Raw genomic sequence first — 18,730 nt, forward strand, 5'->3', positions numbered from 1 at the left:
TAATCAAAGCAAAGATGACTGAAATTAGAATGGCCTTTTCTTCAAAAATCAAAAGAATTGTAAAAAAAAAACATTGCCGCTCTTGAAAGAAACTTCAAATCTGCAAAATTGCTGTACATACCAATCTTGGGTCTCAATCCAAGCTGCAAGAAACTGCCTCAATTCCATGGGGAAGCTGTCACTGTAGAGTTGATGTAGTTGTTCCAGATATCTGGTATCCAATTGCTGTAACTGATTCCACTGCGCCATTGTAGGAGGAAATTATTGAAAGCTGGAAAGAATAAAGTTCTGATAAGTTGTCATCTAAAGAGATTTTCTCACAAATCAGTCCACATACAAAAGAAGAGCCACTTTCAGAATATATAGATTACATGATGTTTGCACCTCCTGAAGAAAGTATCTACAAAATAGACATTTTTGTAAAAGACAGCATTTAAAATTAACTTTTGGATCTAGTACCATGAACATTTGTCCATTTAAAAATACTCCTTTGGAATTCAGCAGTTCAATCAACTCCAAAAGCATGATTAAGCCAGAGCACCAGAATTTCCAAAAGTAATTTGCCAGATTTTTCAATGATAAAGTCAGTGATGTGGCATTGCAGAAATATTGAAAGCATTCAGGATGTGATGCAACCATACAAACCATGGCCTGCACATTCTACATTATTTCCACACAACTGTCATTTTACAGACATTTTATTTGGCTGGTGTGTGTCTTTTCTGTCTGTAAACTAAAAAGAGTCTAATTTCTCCTGAACTGAAATAATGGCTATAATTTACCTTTCCTGCGAGGTAGGAAGAAAGGTGGTCAAATGGGTAAATAATTGGGCAGCTTGACAACAGGGAGGTATCTGCCACCTTCCCAATACTTCAGAAATTAGGTTCTGGGAATCAAGGCTTATAGTTGACTTCCCCAACTTGCCAACATTTAAAAGGTGCTTAAGTGGTCAATTAACAACCACATAAAGCCTCATCCCACCACCAGTCAGATTAACCCTAGCAGATGAGAAGAGCAGCAGCCTTGTGGGTTGGGGGAGGAGGCATTCTATTTGCCTCAATTGGTGAGGAATTGGGGCACAGAGGTGGACAAAGAGGATGGCCACTGAAAACCAATCCTCAGCCCTTACCTCAAACCACTTTAAACCCCTCTTCATGCAAACCCCACCCCTCCCAAGAAACAGGTCACTTACCTCCCTGCTATTCTTGAATCTCAATGCTGCTGAGTTTCCAAAGTACCTGCTCTTCACAGTGGCTGCTGGCCTCTGGTTGGTAGGCAGGGTAGTCAGGATATCACCGCCCTGAGAACTGACTGACCAAGATGCTCATTAGGTCACCACGTAAGTGCCTGATCGGCATTTGATTCAGCAAGCTTCCTTGCTAATGGAGGTGGTGGTGGTGATAGTAGTTGGGGGTGAAAATGAAGAAAGGGAGCATTTATTATTCACTCTTAAAAGATGCCCACCCCAACACTTAAAACTAAAAAAAGGAAAATCCCAGACACTATCACTTAAGTAAACGAACTTACATGCAAATAAACATCACTATTTTGAACTGTATGAATCACCAACATTCGACTAATTCTAGAAACTAAGTCAACTAATACAATTGATGTGACTGAATGAAGTGATATTCTCATAACTGTGGCACAATGTAAAAATGCAAAAATTGCATGATTCTGCAGGAAGACAGGAAACCTTTCAAATCATTTAAGGTTGGTGAACAGTAGTTTTTAAAAACATTCATTCTAAGCCAGGTGTTTTTAAAAGGATAAAATTACTGATAATTCTTTTCCTTTGTGGAACTTTGTTTTGGTTTTAAGACACCCCTGAATATTTTTGAGAGAGACCATCACCATTAGTTGGCATGAACATGGATAGAGAAAAAAAACACACAACTCCTGGATCAGAATGGTTTCACATTCTATTTTTATTTTCCAATATACAAAAGTTTACTTGTGAATTGACTGTTCTCATTATTGTGCACCAGCAGGAAACTGCGTAAGAGCAATGGGAATTTTGTTTTTAACTGGTCGAAGTGAGCTACAAAAGAATTTTCACCACCTACTCTACCTTGTCTTGCAGTCAATTTTCCCTTTTAAGTCTGCTACATGAATGACAGTAAAAGCAAGGTTGCTAACACTGTGCAGAAATGAAAGTGCATGCTTTAAATAGGAGCTGAACCATGTCTGCTTTGTTCAAAAGATTTAATAGCATCAAAAGCCATTGTGAAGTATTTTAGTGAATTGGAATAGGACACAAATATAATTCAGTTCTTATTTTAAAAATCACACATTGTTCATTTTGCATTACAGTTTGATTTTAATATAATCATAGTGAACTTTCAATTGGGAATGTAGAGATGTAAACCTCTTTGCTGTACAAGATGAAAAAGATGTAGATTACAAATCCAAGTGACTTCTCCACTATTAGAAGCATCTAATCCCTGTCTGACAAACGTGAAATGGAAAGACCACTATTAGAATGGATAGTCATTTAGAATCATTATTCATACTTCTACTTAAATTTCAGTGAAAATGAGCAGATGCTGAATTATTGGCAACGTTTCTTTTCCTTCACTGGCATTTTTGGGATCTGGTGCTTTGTTGACTGGGCCATTATTATTCATGTCCAAGTGCACATGAAATAGTGGTTATGAGCTGCGCCATCCCCTTGAACTGTTATAGAAGGCTGTTAGGAAGGGAGCTCAAACTAAGTTCTGAACCAAGTGTGTTTTTATGACAATCTACAATCATTAGATTTTTAAATTCCGTATTGTTTGAAGTAAAATTCTAATCATTTGCTGTGGTGGGATTTAAACCCAGAGCCCCAGAACCTCACCCAGGTCTCTGGATAATTAGTCCAGCCACAATACCACTATGCCATAGTTTCTCTGGGACAGGGTGAAATATACAAGATTAAATAACATCACCTTGAAATGCAAACAGACAATGCACCAGAGGAGCACTCAATGGCAACTAGAACCATGAAGAACCCAGAAGAAAGAGGTCTATTTAAAGCATGCAAAACTGTTGTTTTGCAAACCTTTGATTATCAGATGTCCAAACACCAAGTAGCAATAATTACAACTGTTTATGCAGACAATTAGTGGATCAAATGTGAAAATAAAAGTTTACTAGCTCAGAATCAACTTCAAGTCAGAAAGGTAAATTCCCCATGAACACATTTTTCATCACCATCTTCTGTGATGATTACATGTACTCACTCCATGATGTAAGTGTTCAAGCAATGCTTTTATAGCCTTTTTGAAAAACTGTTTACATCCAAAATGAATTGAAATCACAAATCAGATACATGTTTTTAAAATGAAAATGAAACTTACTGGAATATCTATCTAACTGAAGGTGTAGAGCATCAGAGTTGGACAGAATCCCATCAAAACAGAAGGAATAACATCAAAACAAATCCCAGTGAGTAACATTATAAATGACTAAAATTTGTCCTTGATTTCTAAGGAACAAGAGATGTATAGCCCCGGAAATACCAAGCCAAGTAAGTGTAAACTTTGTAAACTTCCAATGAGGGAACAGCAGGTTAAAAAAAAATTATAAAAAATTCAGATAAGATTGTGACACCAGGGGACTGATCTTTTTAAAACCTGAAACTCTCAAATACTCTAAAGTTATAAACTGAATAATCCTCCTCGGTATGCAAGTTAGCTCGCTGAGCTTGAAGGTTGGTTTTCAAACGTTTCGTCATCATACTAGGTAACATCAATGAGAGTCTCCGGTGAATCACTGGTAGTATGTCCCGCTTCTCTATTTATAAGTCTTGGTTTCTGAAGGTGGTTGATGTCATTTCCGGTTCATTTTTTCAAGGGAATGTAGATAAGGTCAAAGTCGACGTGTTTATTGATGGAGTTCTGGTTAGCAACGCAAATGTCTCGAAGAATTTTCACTCGTGTCTTTGTTTCGTCTGTCCTAGGATGTGTGTATTGTCCCAGTTAAAGTGGCGGCCTTCTTTGTCTGCATGTATAGAAACTAGTGATAGTGGGTTGTGTCTTTTGGTAGCCAGTTGGTGTTCATGTATCCTGGTGGCAAATTTCCTGCTAGTGTGTCCAATGTAGTGATTTTTTAAAAACAGTCCTAGCATAGTATCTTGTAAATAACATTAGTTTTTTTGGTAGTATGCAATGGATCCTTTTCTGTGCCTTAAGATTGAAATTCCAACTACCCTGCATCAAATTAAACTAAAGATCTAATCAGCTCCATTTTGAAATCTAAAGCTTGTAATTTAAAGAGTACTCTAGCTTCTTTTCATTTGAGAAAACCTGACCTCTTCATAATTACTCATTTGTGATTCATCATATTGCCATGACAAAGATATCCTGTGGTTTAGACAGGAAAAAAAATCAAAAAAGGCTACATTTGAAGTAGGAGTAAGGATAAAACGAAGGAAATTCCAAGTACACATTCAAAAACCACAATCAATCATTTTGAAGAGCAAAAAAAAGTTGATTGTTCACAAAGCAAAATCATGCAGACAGGAGTATTGTCAATAGTAACAAAAATGAAATACTACCCTTAATAAATAACTGTTGTAAAATAAATTCTTCCTTCACAGAATTTACATTTTGTGTAACATTGAAGTGCTGTGGAGAAAGAACTAGGGAAAACAATTCCACAATTCCAAAACAGATTTTTCCAAGTGAAAAATCTTCTCCTTCTTGTATGCTTTTGATTTACCATTATTGCATATAAAGTTGCATGTCCTATCCTGACTCACATGCAGCACGAAAGATACACGAAATCTACAACGTACCCACAAAAGTCTAGAAATTCTAATTTCAACGCATCAACCAGTACAAGACTTCTGTAGCAGTGAGCCCCAGCAATAAAAAAACCCTGCTTTGTACCTTTTTCTCGAAATGTTTCTGCCAAATACCCAAGTCAGGAATAGAGGACCACTGGGAGTGAGCTTAAGTAAAATAATCATATTAGTTCTCAAGGCCATTGATTCTGACCTCGGCAACTGAGCCAAGTCTCATGCCACTTCAAAAATGGAGAATAGGAAAATTGGGAACATATATGAACAAATTTTGTTAAAAACATTCTCAGGAAAGAGGTGAAACATACAAGATCATCCTTATTATCTAGCTGTAGTTACTCCTTAGCCACTTCAGAAACCAAGTAGTCATCCAACTGGATCAGTCCGGAATGACAGATTGCCTTCCTTGAGGGAAATGAAACAAACAGTTGGGCAATTGGAACAATCTACAGCAATATTATTTTTTTCCCCCTGAAGAGGACAAATTGTCAAATTTATTAAATTCAAATCTCACCTTTCTTTAGTAAGCTCTAGTCACAATCTGAATAACTAGTTGTGTGTTTTAACTCATACCAGTTTAACTGCTTGTTACTCCCTCGCTCCATCCTTTCCCCACATTCACCTGATAATCCACTCTCGGCACGTTTTCAATAGAACATAGAACATTACAGCGCAGTACAAGGCCTTCAGCCTCCGATGTTGCGCTGACCTGTGAAACCAATCTGAAGCCCATCTAACCTATACTATTCCATTCTCATCCATATATGTGTATCCAACGGCCATTTAAGATGCCCCTACTACTGAGTAAAGAAACTACCCTGACATCTGTTCTCAAATTTAAAGTTATGCACTCTCATTCTAGCCATCACCATCGAGGAAAAAGGCTCTCACTTTCCACCCTATCTAACCCTCTGATTATCTTATATGTCTCAATTAAGTCACCTCTCAACCTTCTTCTCTCTAACGAAAACAGCCTCAAGTCCCTATAATATTGCACAAGTCAAAGATGTTTTGCGTTACAACAACATGAATACAAACTAATTTACATTTTGAGTGTTGACATAGTACTGACATCAAGAACAAGTAAAAGATTGTACTTGCAGGACAAGAAACCTATTGAAGAAGTTGTTTTAAGAACATAGGAACAGGAGTAGCCCTTTCAGCCCCTCAAGCCTGCTCTATCATTCAATAAGATCATGGCTGATCTGGAGCGTAACTCCATATGCTTGCCTTGAGCCCATACCCTTTGATACCCTTGCTTAATAAAACCTTGTTTAATTTAAATTTGAAATAGACAACTGAATTAGTATCGACTGCTGTATGAGGAAGAGAATTCCAAATCTCCACTATTCTTCCTGTGTATAAATCTCTCCCTTGCCCTAACTATACCCCTTGGTTTTAGAATTTTCAACCAGTAGAAATAGTTTATCTTTCTTTCCCTGTTAATATCATGAAGACCTCAATTACATCAGCCCTTAACCTTCTAAATCCAAGAGAATAAAAGTTTAATTTTTCTACCTTCTCCTCATAACTGGACTTCAAGGACTAAATTATCAACTTTGAAAACCTGCAAATGAACTCCTACAGGGGCATAACATCCTTCCTATGTTGTGGGACCCAGATCTGTGCAAAGTACTCGAAGTGGGGTTAACCAGGGTTTTGTATAACTGCAGCGTAACATCTGCATCCTTATATTCCAGCCCTTGAAGTGTGAAGGCCAGTATTTCATTAGCCTTCTTGACTATTTTCTTCACCCATTCCTGGCATTTTAAAAGCTATGACCCTCAATCTCCAAATCGTGTTGGAGATCCACTGTATTTAACTTTGTGCCTTCAGAAAATTATTCTGACACATCCTTTTTCGGTCAGAAATGGATAACCTCATGTCCTTATATTAAAATTCATCTGCTACAGCTTTGCCAATTTATCTAATCTATCAATATCCTGTAGTAATTGTATGCTGTCACCAATGCTGTCTACAATGATGCTCAATTCTGTGTCATCAGCAAATATGAATGTTTGACTTTTACACCATTATCCAAGTCGTTAACAAATACTATGAATAAATGAAGACCCAAGATTCCTGCAGGAGTCCACTAGTCACATTCTTCCAATTTAAGTACTTCTCCATTATTCAACAGTCTACTGTCACTTAACCAATTTCCTTTTTACGTCAGTTATTTGCCCTCAACTTTGTGGACTTCCACCTTAGCTAACAATCTCTTGTATGTGACTTATCAAAAGCCTTCTAGATGTCCATATAAACAACATCCACTGCTTTACATGTGTCCACAGCTCTGTCACCTCTTCAAAAAGAGTTTTGTCAAGTACAACCTACCGTTCATGAATCAGTGCTGACTCCCCTTGATTAACAAACTTTGAGGTGATCAGTTACCCATATCCTGGATTATTGACTCCAACAATCTCCCCACCACAGATGGTAGTCTAACTGGTCTGTGATTCCCTGGTTTCTTCTATAACACCTCTTAAAAGAGCAGAGCGACGAGAAAATTTCCAGAGGGACACCTCCCAAGGCCAGGGAACTCTGAAAGATTATTGTTCAGGCATTAGCAATGTGCTCTCCTATTTCCTTTAACAACTATAGATGGAAACTATCAGGACCTGTATAATTGTCGAGTTCCATTAATTTTCCCGATATTGATGATTTACTTAAGCTAATTTTATTTAGACTCTGCCCCGATGCTCAGTTAGAGTCAGAGTCAGAGTCACAGATGTACAGCATGGAAACTGACCCTTCCGTCCAACTCGTCCATGCCAACCAGATATCCCAAACCAATCTAGTCCCACCTGCCAGCACCCAGCCCATATCCCTCCAAACCCTTCCTATTCATATACCCATCCAAATGCCTCATAAATGTTGCAATTGCACCAGCCTCCACCACTTCCTCTGGCAGCTCATTCCATACACGTACCACCCTCTGCGTGAAAAGGTTGCCTCTTAGGTCTCTTTTATATCTTTCCTCTCTCACCCTAAACCTATGCCCTCTAGTTCTGGACTCACCGACCCCAGGGAAAAGACTTTGCCTATTTATCCTATCCATGCCCCTCAATTTTGTCAACCTCTATAAGGTCACCCCTCTGCCTCAGACGCTCCAGGGAAAACAGCCCCAGCCTGTTCAGCCTCTCCCTATAGCTCAGATCCTCCAACCCTGGCAACATCCTTGTAAATCTTTTCTGAACCCTTTCAAGTTTCACAACATCTTTCCAATAGGAAGGAGACCAGAATTGCACGCAATATTCCAACAGTGGCCTAACCAATGTCCTGCACAGCCGTAACATGACCTCCCAACCCCTGCACTCCGTACTCTGACCAATAAAGGAAAGCATACCAAATGCCTTCTTCACTATCCTACCTACCTGCGACTCCACTTTCAAGGAGCTATGAACCTGCATTCCAAGGTCTCTTTGTTCAGCAACACTCCCTAGGACCTTACCATTAAGGGTATACGTCCTGCTAAGATAGGCTTTCCCAAATTGCAGCACCTCGCATTTATCTGAATTAAACTCCATCTGCCACTTCTCAGCGGATTGGCCCATCTGGTCCAGATCCTGTTGTAATCTGAGGTAACCCTCTTTGCTGTTCACTACACCTCCAATTTTGGTGTCATTGCAAACTTACTAACTGTACCTCTGATGCCCACATCCAAATCATTTATGTAAATGACACAAAAAGTAGAGGACTCAGCACCAATCCCTTGTGGCACTCCACTGGTCACAGGCCTCCAGTTTGAAAAACAACCCTCCACCACCACCCTCTCTCTTCTACCTTTGAGCCAGTTCTGTAGCCAAATGGCTAGTTCTCCTTGTATTCCATTATATCTAACCTTGCTAATCAGTCTCCCATGGGGAACCTTGTCGAACGCCTTACTGAAGTCCATATAGATCACATCTACTGCTCTGCCCTCAATCTTCTTTATTACTTCTTCAAAAAAAAACTCAAATCAAGTTTGTGAAACATGATTTCCCACGCACAAAGCCATGTTGACTATCCCGAATCAGTCCTTACCTTTCCAAATACATGTACATCCTGTCCCTCAGTTAATTTCTTTTCTGTGAATACTGAACCTAAAGAATCAGTCACCATCTCTGCCACTTCCCAGTGGAGATTGTCCTTCAGTGAGCCAATACTGTTAACCAGCTACTTTCCTTTTATATAACTATAAAATCTCTCAGTATTGTGTCTATTTCTGCTGTAAGCCTCCTTTTGCAATACGTTTTAGCCACTCTTATAAGCCGCTGTATGGTCCTTTGTCCATCTTTGAATTTGTCCCATTCTGTGGGATCTGTACTGTTTTTTGATTTTTTAAAAATAATATCATTAATATGCTTTTAATTTTAATGCCTTTGCTTACATCCTTAGATGCCTTCTTTGTGAAGAGGAGCTTTTCTTTCTCATGGGTGCAAACTGCTTCTGAATAGCATTAAATATTTCTTTGAACACTTTCCATTGTTTCTTAGTTGTTTTACCTAAATGCAGAGCTTTCCAGTTTATGACAGACAGTTTCTGCCTCATCCCATTAAAGTTTGCCTTACTTAAATCCAAAATTCTAGTGTCCAATCTTTGCTAATCTCTTATAAACACTACATGAAACTTGATCATATTACGATCACTACTTGATCATAATGCTCATGAACAACTAGGTGACTGATTAAATCAGGCTCATTGCTCAATACTAGATCCAAAATTGCTTATCGTTTGGCACATCCAAGACATATGCCAAGCGAGATTATGGAAATTCACACCTTTTCTGGCAGGTGATTATCCATCTCCCCAGTCCATTGGAAGATTAAAATCCCCCATTAAAACTATTTTAAGTATGAATTGACAATGCTAAAGAGAATAGTCAACAACATGTGAAATAGTTCAATTTAACAGCACAGGTAAACACAGAGCAACATAGTTTAATGCCTATCTGGAAGAATGATTAAGATGAAAAGTTTGGTCTGTTGTTTCTGTAATGGGTTTATTTGCAGAAAGCAATAAGTCTGAATTTGATTTAAGTTATTCTGTACTGTGTATGAATGGAATGTCAAGTCTTTGCGTACTCCTGCTGTTCTCGCTCCCCACAATGTGCTTCTTCATGGTCCAGAAAACTGAACATTTAGGCCTGACACCTAAGAAAGGGAGCGGTGTATATATTAATGGCAAGGGAAACATGAGAATATAGGAGTCATGCCAAATTTAATGAAGGGACCTCAACAGAATTTACTCTTTTTCTAAGTGGCAGCTACACAAACTGAAGGTTGGTCAGCTGCAAAGCCTGTTATAGTCAAATCAGGTCTACACTTGGGTGAATGAGCATGAACAGACTCTTTGTAGGATAAGGTAAAAACAATGACTGCAGATGCTGGAAACCAGATTCTGGATTAGTGGTGCTGGAAGAGCACAGCAGTTCAGGCAGCATCCAAGGAGCTTCGAAATTGACGTTTCGGGCAAAAGCCCTTCATCAGGAATAAAAGGCAGTGAGCCTGAAGCGTGAAGAGATAAGCTAGAGGAGGGTGGGGGTGGGGAGAAAGTAGCATAAGCAAATGTGGCTGTGGTAGCGAGTTTGTTTCACGACATGGTTGAAGAGCTTCCGGGCAGAGGAAATGACCTGGGAGTTGCAGTGGGAGAGGGACTCCCTGAGATTCTTGTAGAGAGAGGAGTCCCTCTCCCACTGCAACTCCCAGGTCATTTCCTCTGCCCGGAAGCTCTTCAACCATGTCGTGAAACAAACTTGCTACCACAGCCACATTTGCTTATGCTACTTTCTCCCCACCCCCACCCTTGTCTAGCTTATCTCTCCACGCTTCAGACTCACTGCCTTTATTCCTGATGAAGGGCTTTTGCCCGAAACGTCGATTGCGAAGCTCCTTGGATGCTGCCTGAACTGCTGTGCTCTTCTAGCACCACTAATCCAGAATCTTTGTCGGAGAAAGTCAGTACTACAGATGCTAGAGAATCAGAGTCGAAAATGGAGGCCCTGGAAAAGCACAGGTCAGGCAGCATCTGAGGAAAACGAGAGTTGACGTCAGAAATAAAAGGAGTTCAGGGAAGTGACATCAAGGCAAGCTTGTTTGAAGAGCCAAATGTAGAAGACTTCCTCCTCCTCATGGTCCACAAGATGTGCTGAAAAAGCACTGACCCTTTAGCTGTTTCTATCTACTTCAGCAGTTGGGTTTTCCAAGCCCTGCATGCAGATGTTATCGTTGAAATGGTTCGCAGAACCTGATGTTTAATTATCAGACAGCTGTTTCTCAGAGTAGGTTACTTGACCATTCCCAAATTCTGTGATTAAACAAAAGGTAGACATGTTTACAGTAAGTTGCACCTTTTTAAAACAATACATTACTTGTAAGACCTTTGCCCACCAGTCATAGTATGGGTTAAAATTAATTCCTTTTTATCACTTTGTAAAAAAAAATAAACCCATTACTAAACTGAACAGGTAGTTCAGGAACTAGAATGTCTGAAAGTAAACAGATGTCACCTTGTATATATTAGGCTGATAAAAAGCAGAATGCTTATTTTGTGCCTAGCCATACTTGCAATACAGTCACAAACTCTTTTAAGCACGTCACAAACTTAAGATTTATTAAGAAATCTCATATGAAAGTATTGTGCAGTCACCACTCGGAAGTTCTTTTTAATATTACTTCTATTGGCATGACACTGCTAATTGAAGTCAATAGAGAAATGGAGCAAACCAAAATGGTGACCACACAGGAAATCACATTACAACAAAGTTTGTTAAGGTGAGATGTAAAGTTCCACACACATTGCACTGAAGTCCAACAGCTGAAATTAATTGAACGTTTCTTGTATTATAACTAGCTAAACTACAAATAGTGGTGCAGACTTTACTTCTTCAACTAAATATTTTAGACATTATATATCTTTTTGCAGTGGTATGTGCCACAACGACGGCTACTACTACTACTACTACTACTACATCCACTTTAATTGGGACTTTTGTTTAAAAAAAAAGTGACGACTTGATAGGGGTGGCATAGTGACATAGTGGTTAGCAATGCTGCGTCACACCGCCAGGGGACTCATGTTCAATTCCATCCTCAGATGATTGTCTGTGTGGAGTTTGCACATTCTCCCATGTCTGCATGGGTTTCCTCGGTGTGCTCCAGTTTCCTGCCACAGTCCTAAAATGAGCAGGTTAGGTGAATTGGCCATGTTAAATTGCCCCATAATGTCCAGGGATGTGCAGGCTAGGCGGAGTAGTGATGAGAAATGCAGAGTTATGGGAGGGTTGATGGGCTGAATAGCCTGCTTTATTATGATTCTATTACTTTAGCAGTCTCTTATCCAACTTCAAAATGCATGAGATTCAGTGAGCTTCCTATTTTCCCTCAGTACCTTTGTCTGAATATTCTGACAGCACACGTTTTACAAAAAATGTATCTACATAATAAACAAATATGGGTCAAAAAAACTAAATAGAGATAACAATAGATGTGCAAAATCATGAAAACATCCAGCACCAGACATAACGTCAGGCCGAAATTGCAATTTGATGTATTGAATAGCTCGAGGTATTAATGGACTGAAGAGTAAAAGCATGTAAAGTAACTAAACAGAGGTTTAACTAAGAGCAAGAACACAAGTAATTAATTAATATACCCTAGCTAATAAACTTTTTGGAATGTATTGATGGAGACCAAACATGTAGGCTTAATGTTTACAGATTACTTTAAATTTTGAGAAGCACTGCATTACTACAGAACCTTCAAATACACCAAACTAGCTAAGATTAAAACATAGGGTCTGTCTGGGAATTAGAGTACTACCTTAAACTGAGGACAACTCAGAGGATACAAATCAAACAGCCTATGGTCTAAATTTTTACAATTCAGTTGTACAAACTCAGAGGAAAATGTGTACTGAAACATGAAATTTTCATTTTATGGAGTCATTGCAGACGACTATGGTGTTGTACATGGAAGCTGCCAAATGCCGAGGCACACTGAGTGTTAGGTCTGCCACATCCCACCAGTATGTTTTGAGAAAAAAAAACAGCCCTCCTCCAGCTCCCTCAATCCCTGACTTCTGCATATACACTTCAAGCCCAATTCATGCTGACCCATACCCAAAGGTCCCTCATAGACAGCAGACCAATCTATGCCTTGTACCCTTACGAGAACAAGTATCTTACACAACAAATTAGAGATTTAGCCATGTGAATGCTTTTGCTTTTGTGGAACAGAAACCAAACAGTGAATATCTGTTCAGGCGCTTTTTAATAAGGCCAAACAATACCATCCTCAACTGTCAGAACCTGATTTACAACTAAGCACGAGATGTGGTAATTATCCCTCCCCCAAAAAAATCAATGATCTCTGTGCTCAGGTCTTATTTACTGACACAGATCTTCTGTCCAAAGCAAAAGTATTGAACATAATGATTTTTCATGCACAACAAAAAAAGGCAAAGTCTCCAATGAAATCTACTTCATGAAGGCAAAGTCAACACAAAGTTGATTATTAACCAAATTGCCATATTCAATTAAAATACTACCAAAAAAAAGACATTGCAAGCGATATATTTTTGTCTTTAATTCTAGAAGTACTGCAATAAGAATGCAAAAATACAGTTTACTTTATCAGAATAAGAACTGACTGATGGTTTTCAGATTCATTTGCACAAAAAACACCAAAAGCTAACTTGACTTTCCATTATGACATAATATGAAACCAGTGGTGAGTGTAACTATTTGCTTTCATATATGTCAGTCTTTGGCCGTATAGTGCTGTCTTCTCAAAAAATAAACAGATCAACTAATTTAGCCATACAAACACAATTAATATTTCCTAACAATCTGACTGAAACTCAGTTACCACTGGTAGATCTTCTAACCTCAACACTCTTTGCAAACAATGACAAACTACAAAACAAACCTCTGAACTTCATGAATTATTAAATCGCAACCACATTTCCCCAGTCATACACATTAAAAAGGTACAAAATTAACTGTAGTAATGCCATACCTGGGCAAGGTGTCACATAGATTAGTTAAGCAATTGCTTGACATTAAGCTATGATTCCTGGAGTTCAGTTATGTCCCTGACAACACCATCAACATCCCACAGACAAGACAGAACCAGGTGGCAGTACAGTAACATTGATTTGAGAGGCAGTTGCTCTATGGAGACCTCAAAATTCATGCCAGACCTCCTGGACTCCCATGGCTGCAGTCAGTGATAAGCATGGGCAAGAAAACCTCCCATTGACTATCACCTACTGCTCCTGCAAAAACATTAACCCTCCCACCAGATTCTTAATGTAATCTGGTCATGGAACTTCAATGTCTATCAGTGAGTGACTGAGAGAGAACACCACTATCGATTAGACTGGCCAAGTACTAAAGGATATAGCTGCTAGGCTGGTTCTGTTACCAACTGGAAAACATTTAGTTGATCTCTTCCTCACCAATCTATTTTTTATAGCTGTGTCCATCCACAACACTATTAGTTGGAGTGATCACTAGACAGCCCTTCTGCAGAAGTTCTGTTTTCACGTTGAGAATGCCCTATACATTGTGTGGCTTGACCAGAGGCTTAACAGTTCAGACTTTTGACTGGTGAAGCACTGGCCTTCTGTCCTGCTTGCTATTTATCTGTCTTGGTCTGTTGCGGTGGGCGATTTCACTTCCGGTTCTTTTTCTGAGAGATTGGTAAATGAGGAGCAAATCGATATTTTTGTCAATGGAGTTCTGGTTTGAATGCCAGGCCTCTAGAAATTCCTGTGTGTCTTTGCTTGTGCCTGTCCCAGAACGGATGTATTGTCCCAGTTGAACTGGTGTCCCTCTTTGCCTATGTCTATGGATACAAGTGATAGTTGGTCACGTCTTTTGGTGGATAGTTGGTGCTCATGTATCAGTCTGTCCAATGTAATGTCTGCTGCAGCCCTTGCAGGGTACTTTGTATATTACATTTGTTCTGCTGGCTGTTGGTATATACCCTGCTATACTTTAAAGACATCTCAGGGATGACGAGCAAACTACTCAAACCCCTAGTCATCATGGTAGCCCACAAACCTACCACCACACTGAAAACAGCTCCTGATGAATTCAAAAGGACCCCATACTCTGGAATTCCTAGAGGAGTGGCATTCAAACCGGAACTCCATTAACAAACAAATCAATCTGGACCCCATTTACCAACCTCTCAGAAAAAGAACCAGAAGTGATATCACCCACAATGGACCAAGACAGATGAATAGCAGCGGGACAGAACACCAGGGCTTCATCGGAGGCTCACTGATGATGTTACCTAGCATTGTGATGAAATTGTCTGAGAACAAATCTGTCAGTTCAGTGAGCAAACATACAACCTGAACCACAACCTGAGCTACAAATCCTCTCCAAAACTGCAAGGGATAAGCAATCTCAAACAAAAGATCAGATCAAACTTTGGTGATTTCCCACTTGCAGTTATAAATTATGGTGGACAATTGAACAACTAACAGGGAGGAGGAAACTCCATAAGGATCCCCATTCTTAAAAGGTGGAGGTGCCCAGCAACATCAATATAAAAAACAGGACTGGAAACATATACAGTGGAAACTTAATTACCTGAACGAGATGGGTGGGTACTATTTCGTTCGGATAATTGATTATTCGGAAAAATCGATTAAATGCCTTTCCTCTGGGGCTTGGAGTTTTAAAGTCAGCTACCCATTCAGGAGACTGCAGCAGCATACACCATGTGAGGCCCCACCCCCAACCAGTTCAGCACCGCCTCCCCAACCCAGTCCAACACTGTCCCTGACCCCAGCATAAAACGCGCAGGTCCCGACCCCCAACACTGCTCGCAATCCCATCCAACCCCAACCCTGCCCATCTTGCCGCCAGCCCCCAACCCCTTCCAACAGTGTCCAACCCCACCCCCAGCACAAAGCATGCAAGCCACTGCCCCCAACACAAACCCCGCCACCGCCTCCCCCAACCCGGCCCCTCTCCGGGGCTGCTGGACTGGACACCAACATCAAGACTGCTGCTGCTGCTGCAGTTGCCTTTGTGGGGCAAGTCTCCAAAATAACATTAACACACAAAACGTTTTACTACAACTTTTTGACAGGTTCCACGTTTGTCCTGTACAGAACAATATTGGAGAGATTATTTGGGGAAGCAGGGAGTGGGTTAGGGTACACCCCTCTGTACAACTCCAAGGAAAAAAAAAGTGTGGAGACAGAGAGAGAGGGTCAGGGGGTGTGGTCAGTCAATTGGAGATGGTGCCAGTTTAATCACTCTAACAAAAGACGTGATCACTGTTGGAAAAACGTCTTTGACATAATGTTTCTATTGGGACCTCGAGATCTCCGTTGGATAATCTGATTTTCAGATAATCGATATTCCACTGTACATTCATCTTCAGCCAGTACTGTTGAATGGTTGATCCTTCTCAGCCTCCATCTGAGATCCAAACATCATTGACTCCATTTGATTGCTAATTTAAGTCACTCTACACAATATCAAGATGGTCAGGAGGCACTAGCCATTGCAAAGGTTATAGGCCTGACCGTATTTCAGCAATAGTACTTAGGATTTGTGCTCCAGAACCTGCCACACCCCCAGACAAAACTGTTCCAGTGAGCTACAACACTGACATCTGCCTGACTATGTGGAAATTTGCCCAGGTTATATCCTGTCCACAAAAAAGTAGGACAAATCTAAACTCTACAGTTACCACCCTATCAGTGTACTCTCAATTATCAAAGCGACAGAAAGCAATATTAAATGATACTGCTTTCAAGTGGCACTTGCAAAGAAACTACGTGAATACTGATGGTTCCTTTGGATTCTGCCAGGACCACTAAGCTACAGACCTCATTACAAAAAATGGACAGAAAAAAAAACTCCAGAGGTGGGGAAAGAGTGACTGGCCTTGAACTTCAAGACTGCTTTTCACCAAGTCTAACATCTAAGAGCCCCAGCAAAACTGGAATCAATGGAAATGACTCCACTGGTTAGGGTGATATCTTACACAAAAGAAGATGGCTGTGATTGTTGGTAGTCAATCATGTGGGCCATCTCTGCAGACAAGTTTCTCAATGCACATTGTCCAGACATATTGTATTATGAAGAAGGTAAGGGCATCACCATTGCACCATAAGAGCCCCTTCCTCAATTCAGACATTTTCCAATCAATCAGTCTGTTCAGATGTATTTCATACTTCTGAAGATGGGACTTGGACTTCTGGCTAAGAGGTAGGCACGTTACACTGTGCCAGAACAGCTCCTTAAAATTAAGGAGAATTTCTTTTCAAGCAACATGTTCAGATATATTATGACACACCTCTGAAGCAGGTGGGACTTGAACCTGGATCTCTTGGCTCAGAGGTAGGGACACTTCCATTGAGGAAGTGAAGGGATCTTGAGGCACAATGTTATGTCATAAGCACAATTACCTTCCATTATGAGGTCAGAAGTGGGGAACATTCATTGATGACAGCACCAGGTTCAGCACCATTCAGGTCTCCTCAGATAGTGAAGCAGTCTTATCCATATGCTGGAAGACGACAGCAATATCTAGACTTGGGCTGATAAGTACCAAGTAACATTCATATCACGCAAATGCTAGGCAATGCCCAGCTTCAATGAGCAAATCTAACCATCACCCTGTCACAGTCAAGAATACTAATATAACTGAATGCCCCTCTAACAACATTCTGAAGGTTACCATTGGCTATAGATTGAACTGGATTGACTCCCAGAGAAATACTGTCTCTATGAGAACAAGTTAGAGGTTAGGAATTCAATCCATCTCCACAGTGCTTGTTCACTACTTGAAAAATCACAATTAGGAATATTCTCCAATTGCCTGGATGAATACAGTGCCAACACTCATGAAGCTTGACACCATCCAGGACAAAGCAGCCCCCTCACTGATATCCTAACCCCATCTTCAACACTCTTCGCCACCAACACAATGAAGCACTAGTATGTACTACCTACACGCAGCAACTCACTAAGTCTCTTTGGCAGTACCTTCCAAACCTCTACTTCATGACCTCTACCATCTTAAAAGAACAAAGAGGAGCAGATGCATGTGAAACCACCACCTGCAAGATTCCCTCCAAGTTAAACACCAGCTGATTTTGTTGTTCGGTCAAAAATCTTAGAACTCAGATTATTTTTTTTTAAATACTCTCCCTTCACTTGAACATAGGTGTTAAACATTGCGTAACTAAATATTCAGAATTGATAAACAATGAGACTAAGAATTATAGTATTACTATCAAATTAATATTATTTTTCTTTTCCAAAATCCAAATTCCAATCCCATATATCGTATTGTGATCTCACAGCAAAAGTAACAATATTTTCATAATCTTTGATGATTAATTGTGTTGTGTTAAGATTGTAAAGTTAAGTTTCTGGTTTGAAATGTTCTCCTTTCAGTTTTACTTTTCTTATACAACTGCACTGTGGTTAACATGCTGCCTTTCAGCAATTCTCAACTTTGCAATCATGCAGGCAAAAAGGCAGGGATGTCCTAATTAGTCCTGAAGGCCTTTCTTACTAAAGAAATACATTATACGTAAGATTGGCAAAGGGCTTTTGTGGCACATCAGCAGTGCCCCTACCTCTGACCCAGGAACCCTGGGTTCAAGTCCCAACTGCCCCAGAAGTGTGTAATAACATAACTAAAACAGGCTGATTAAAAAAAATCCACATAGAGTTGACAACTGATTGTATTCCTGGCAATTTCATTTGCCTCTAGCTACCACTTCCAGTAAACAATTTTTCCTCCTCTTCAATGAATTATTTTGTTTATTAGTTATAAAAACATAGTTTTAATGCTTCCAGACTTTTCACTTTGCTTTTGTTCACATCAACCAGCAGATTAGTATTTAACTTTAGGAAACTGTAAGTGAGAACCTTGTTTTATTTAGTACCATTTACAATCGCATTGTATCCTTACCCATTTT

General features: G+C 39.8%; 1 protein-coding gene across 7 annotated transcripts in view; it reads right to left on the reverse strand.

Moving 5' to 3' along the window:
- stat3 (signal transducer and activator of transcription 3 (acute-phase response factor)) overlaps positions 1–18,730 on the reverse strand; it is a 52,652-nt gene that overhangs the window by 29,264 nt on the left and 4,658 nt on the right. For 4 of the 7 annotated variants that reach the window (XM_072561519.1, XM_072561514.1, XM_072561518.1 and 1 more), the window contains one exon: positions 122–271. In XM_072561519.1, the coding sequence (XP_072417620.1) occupies positions 122–249 (128 nt within the window). In that variant the 5' untranslated portion in view covers positions 250–271. Of the gene's footprint in view, positions 1–121; positions 272–1,192; positions 1,380–18,730 lie in introns of all 7 variants that reach the window. The other 3 variants (XM_072561513.1, XM_072561516.1, XM_072561515.1) reach the window with 1 other exon arrangement.

This window comes from Chiloscyllium punctatum, chromosome 42, assembly GCF_047496795.1.
Source record: "Chiloscyllium punctatum isolate Juve2018m chromosome 42, sChiPun1.3, whole genome shotgun sequence".
NCBI lineage: Eukaryota > Metazoa > Chordata > Chondrichthyes > Orectolobiformes > Hemiscylliidae > Chiloscyllium > Chiloscyllium punctatum.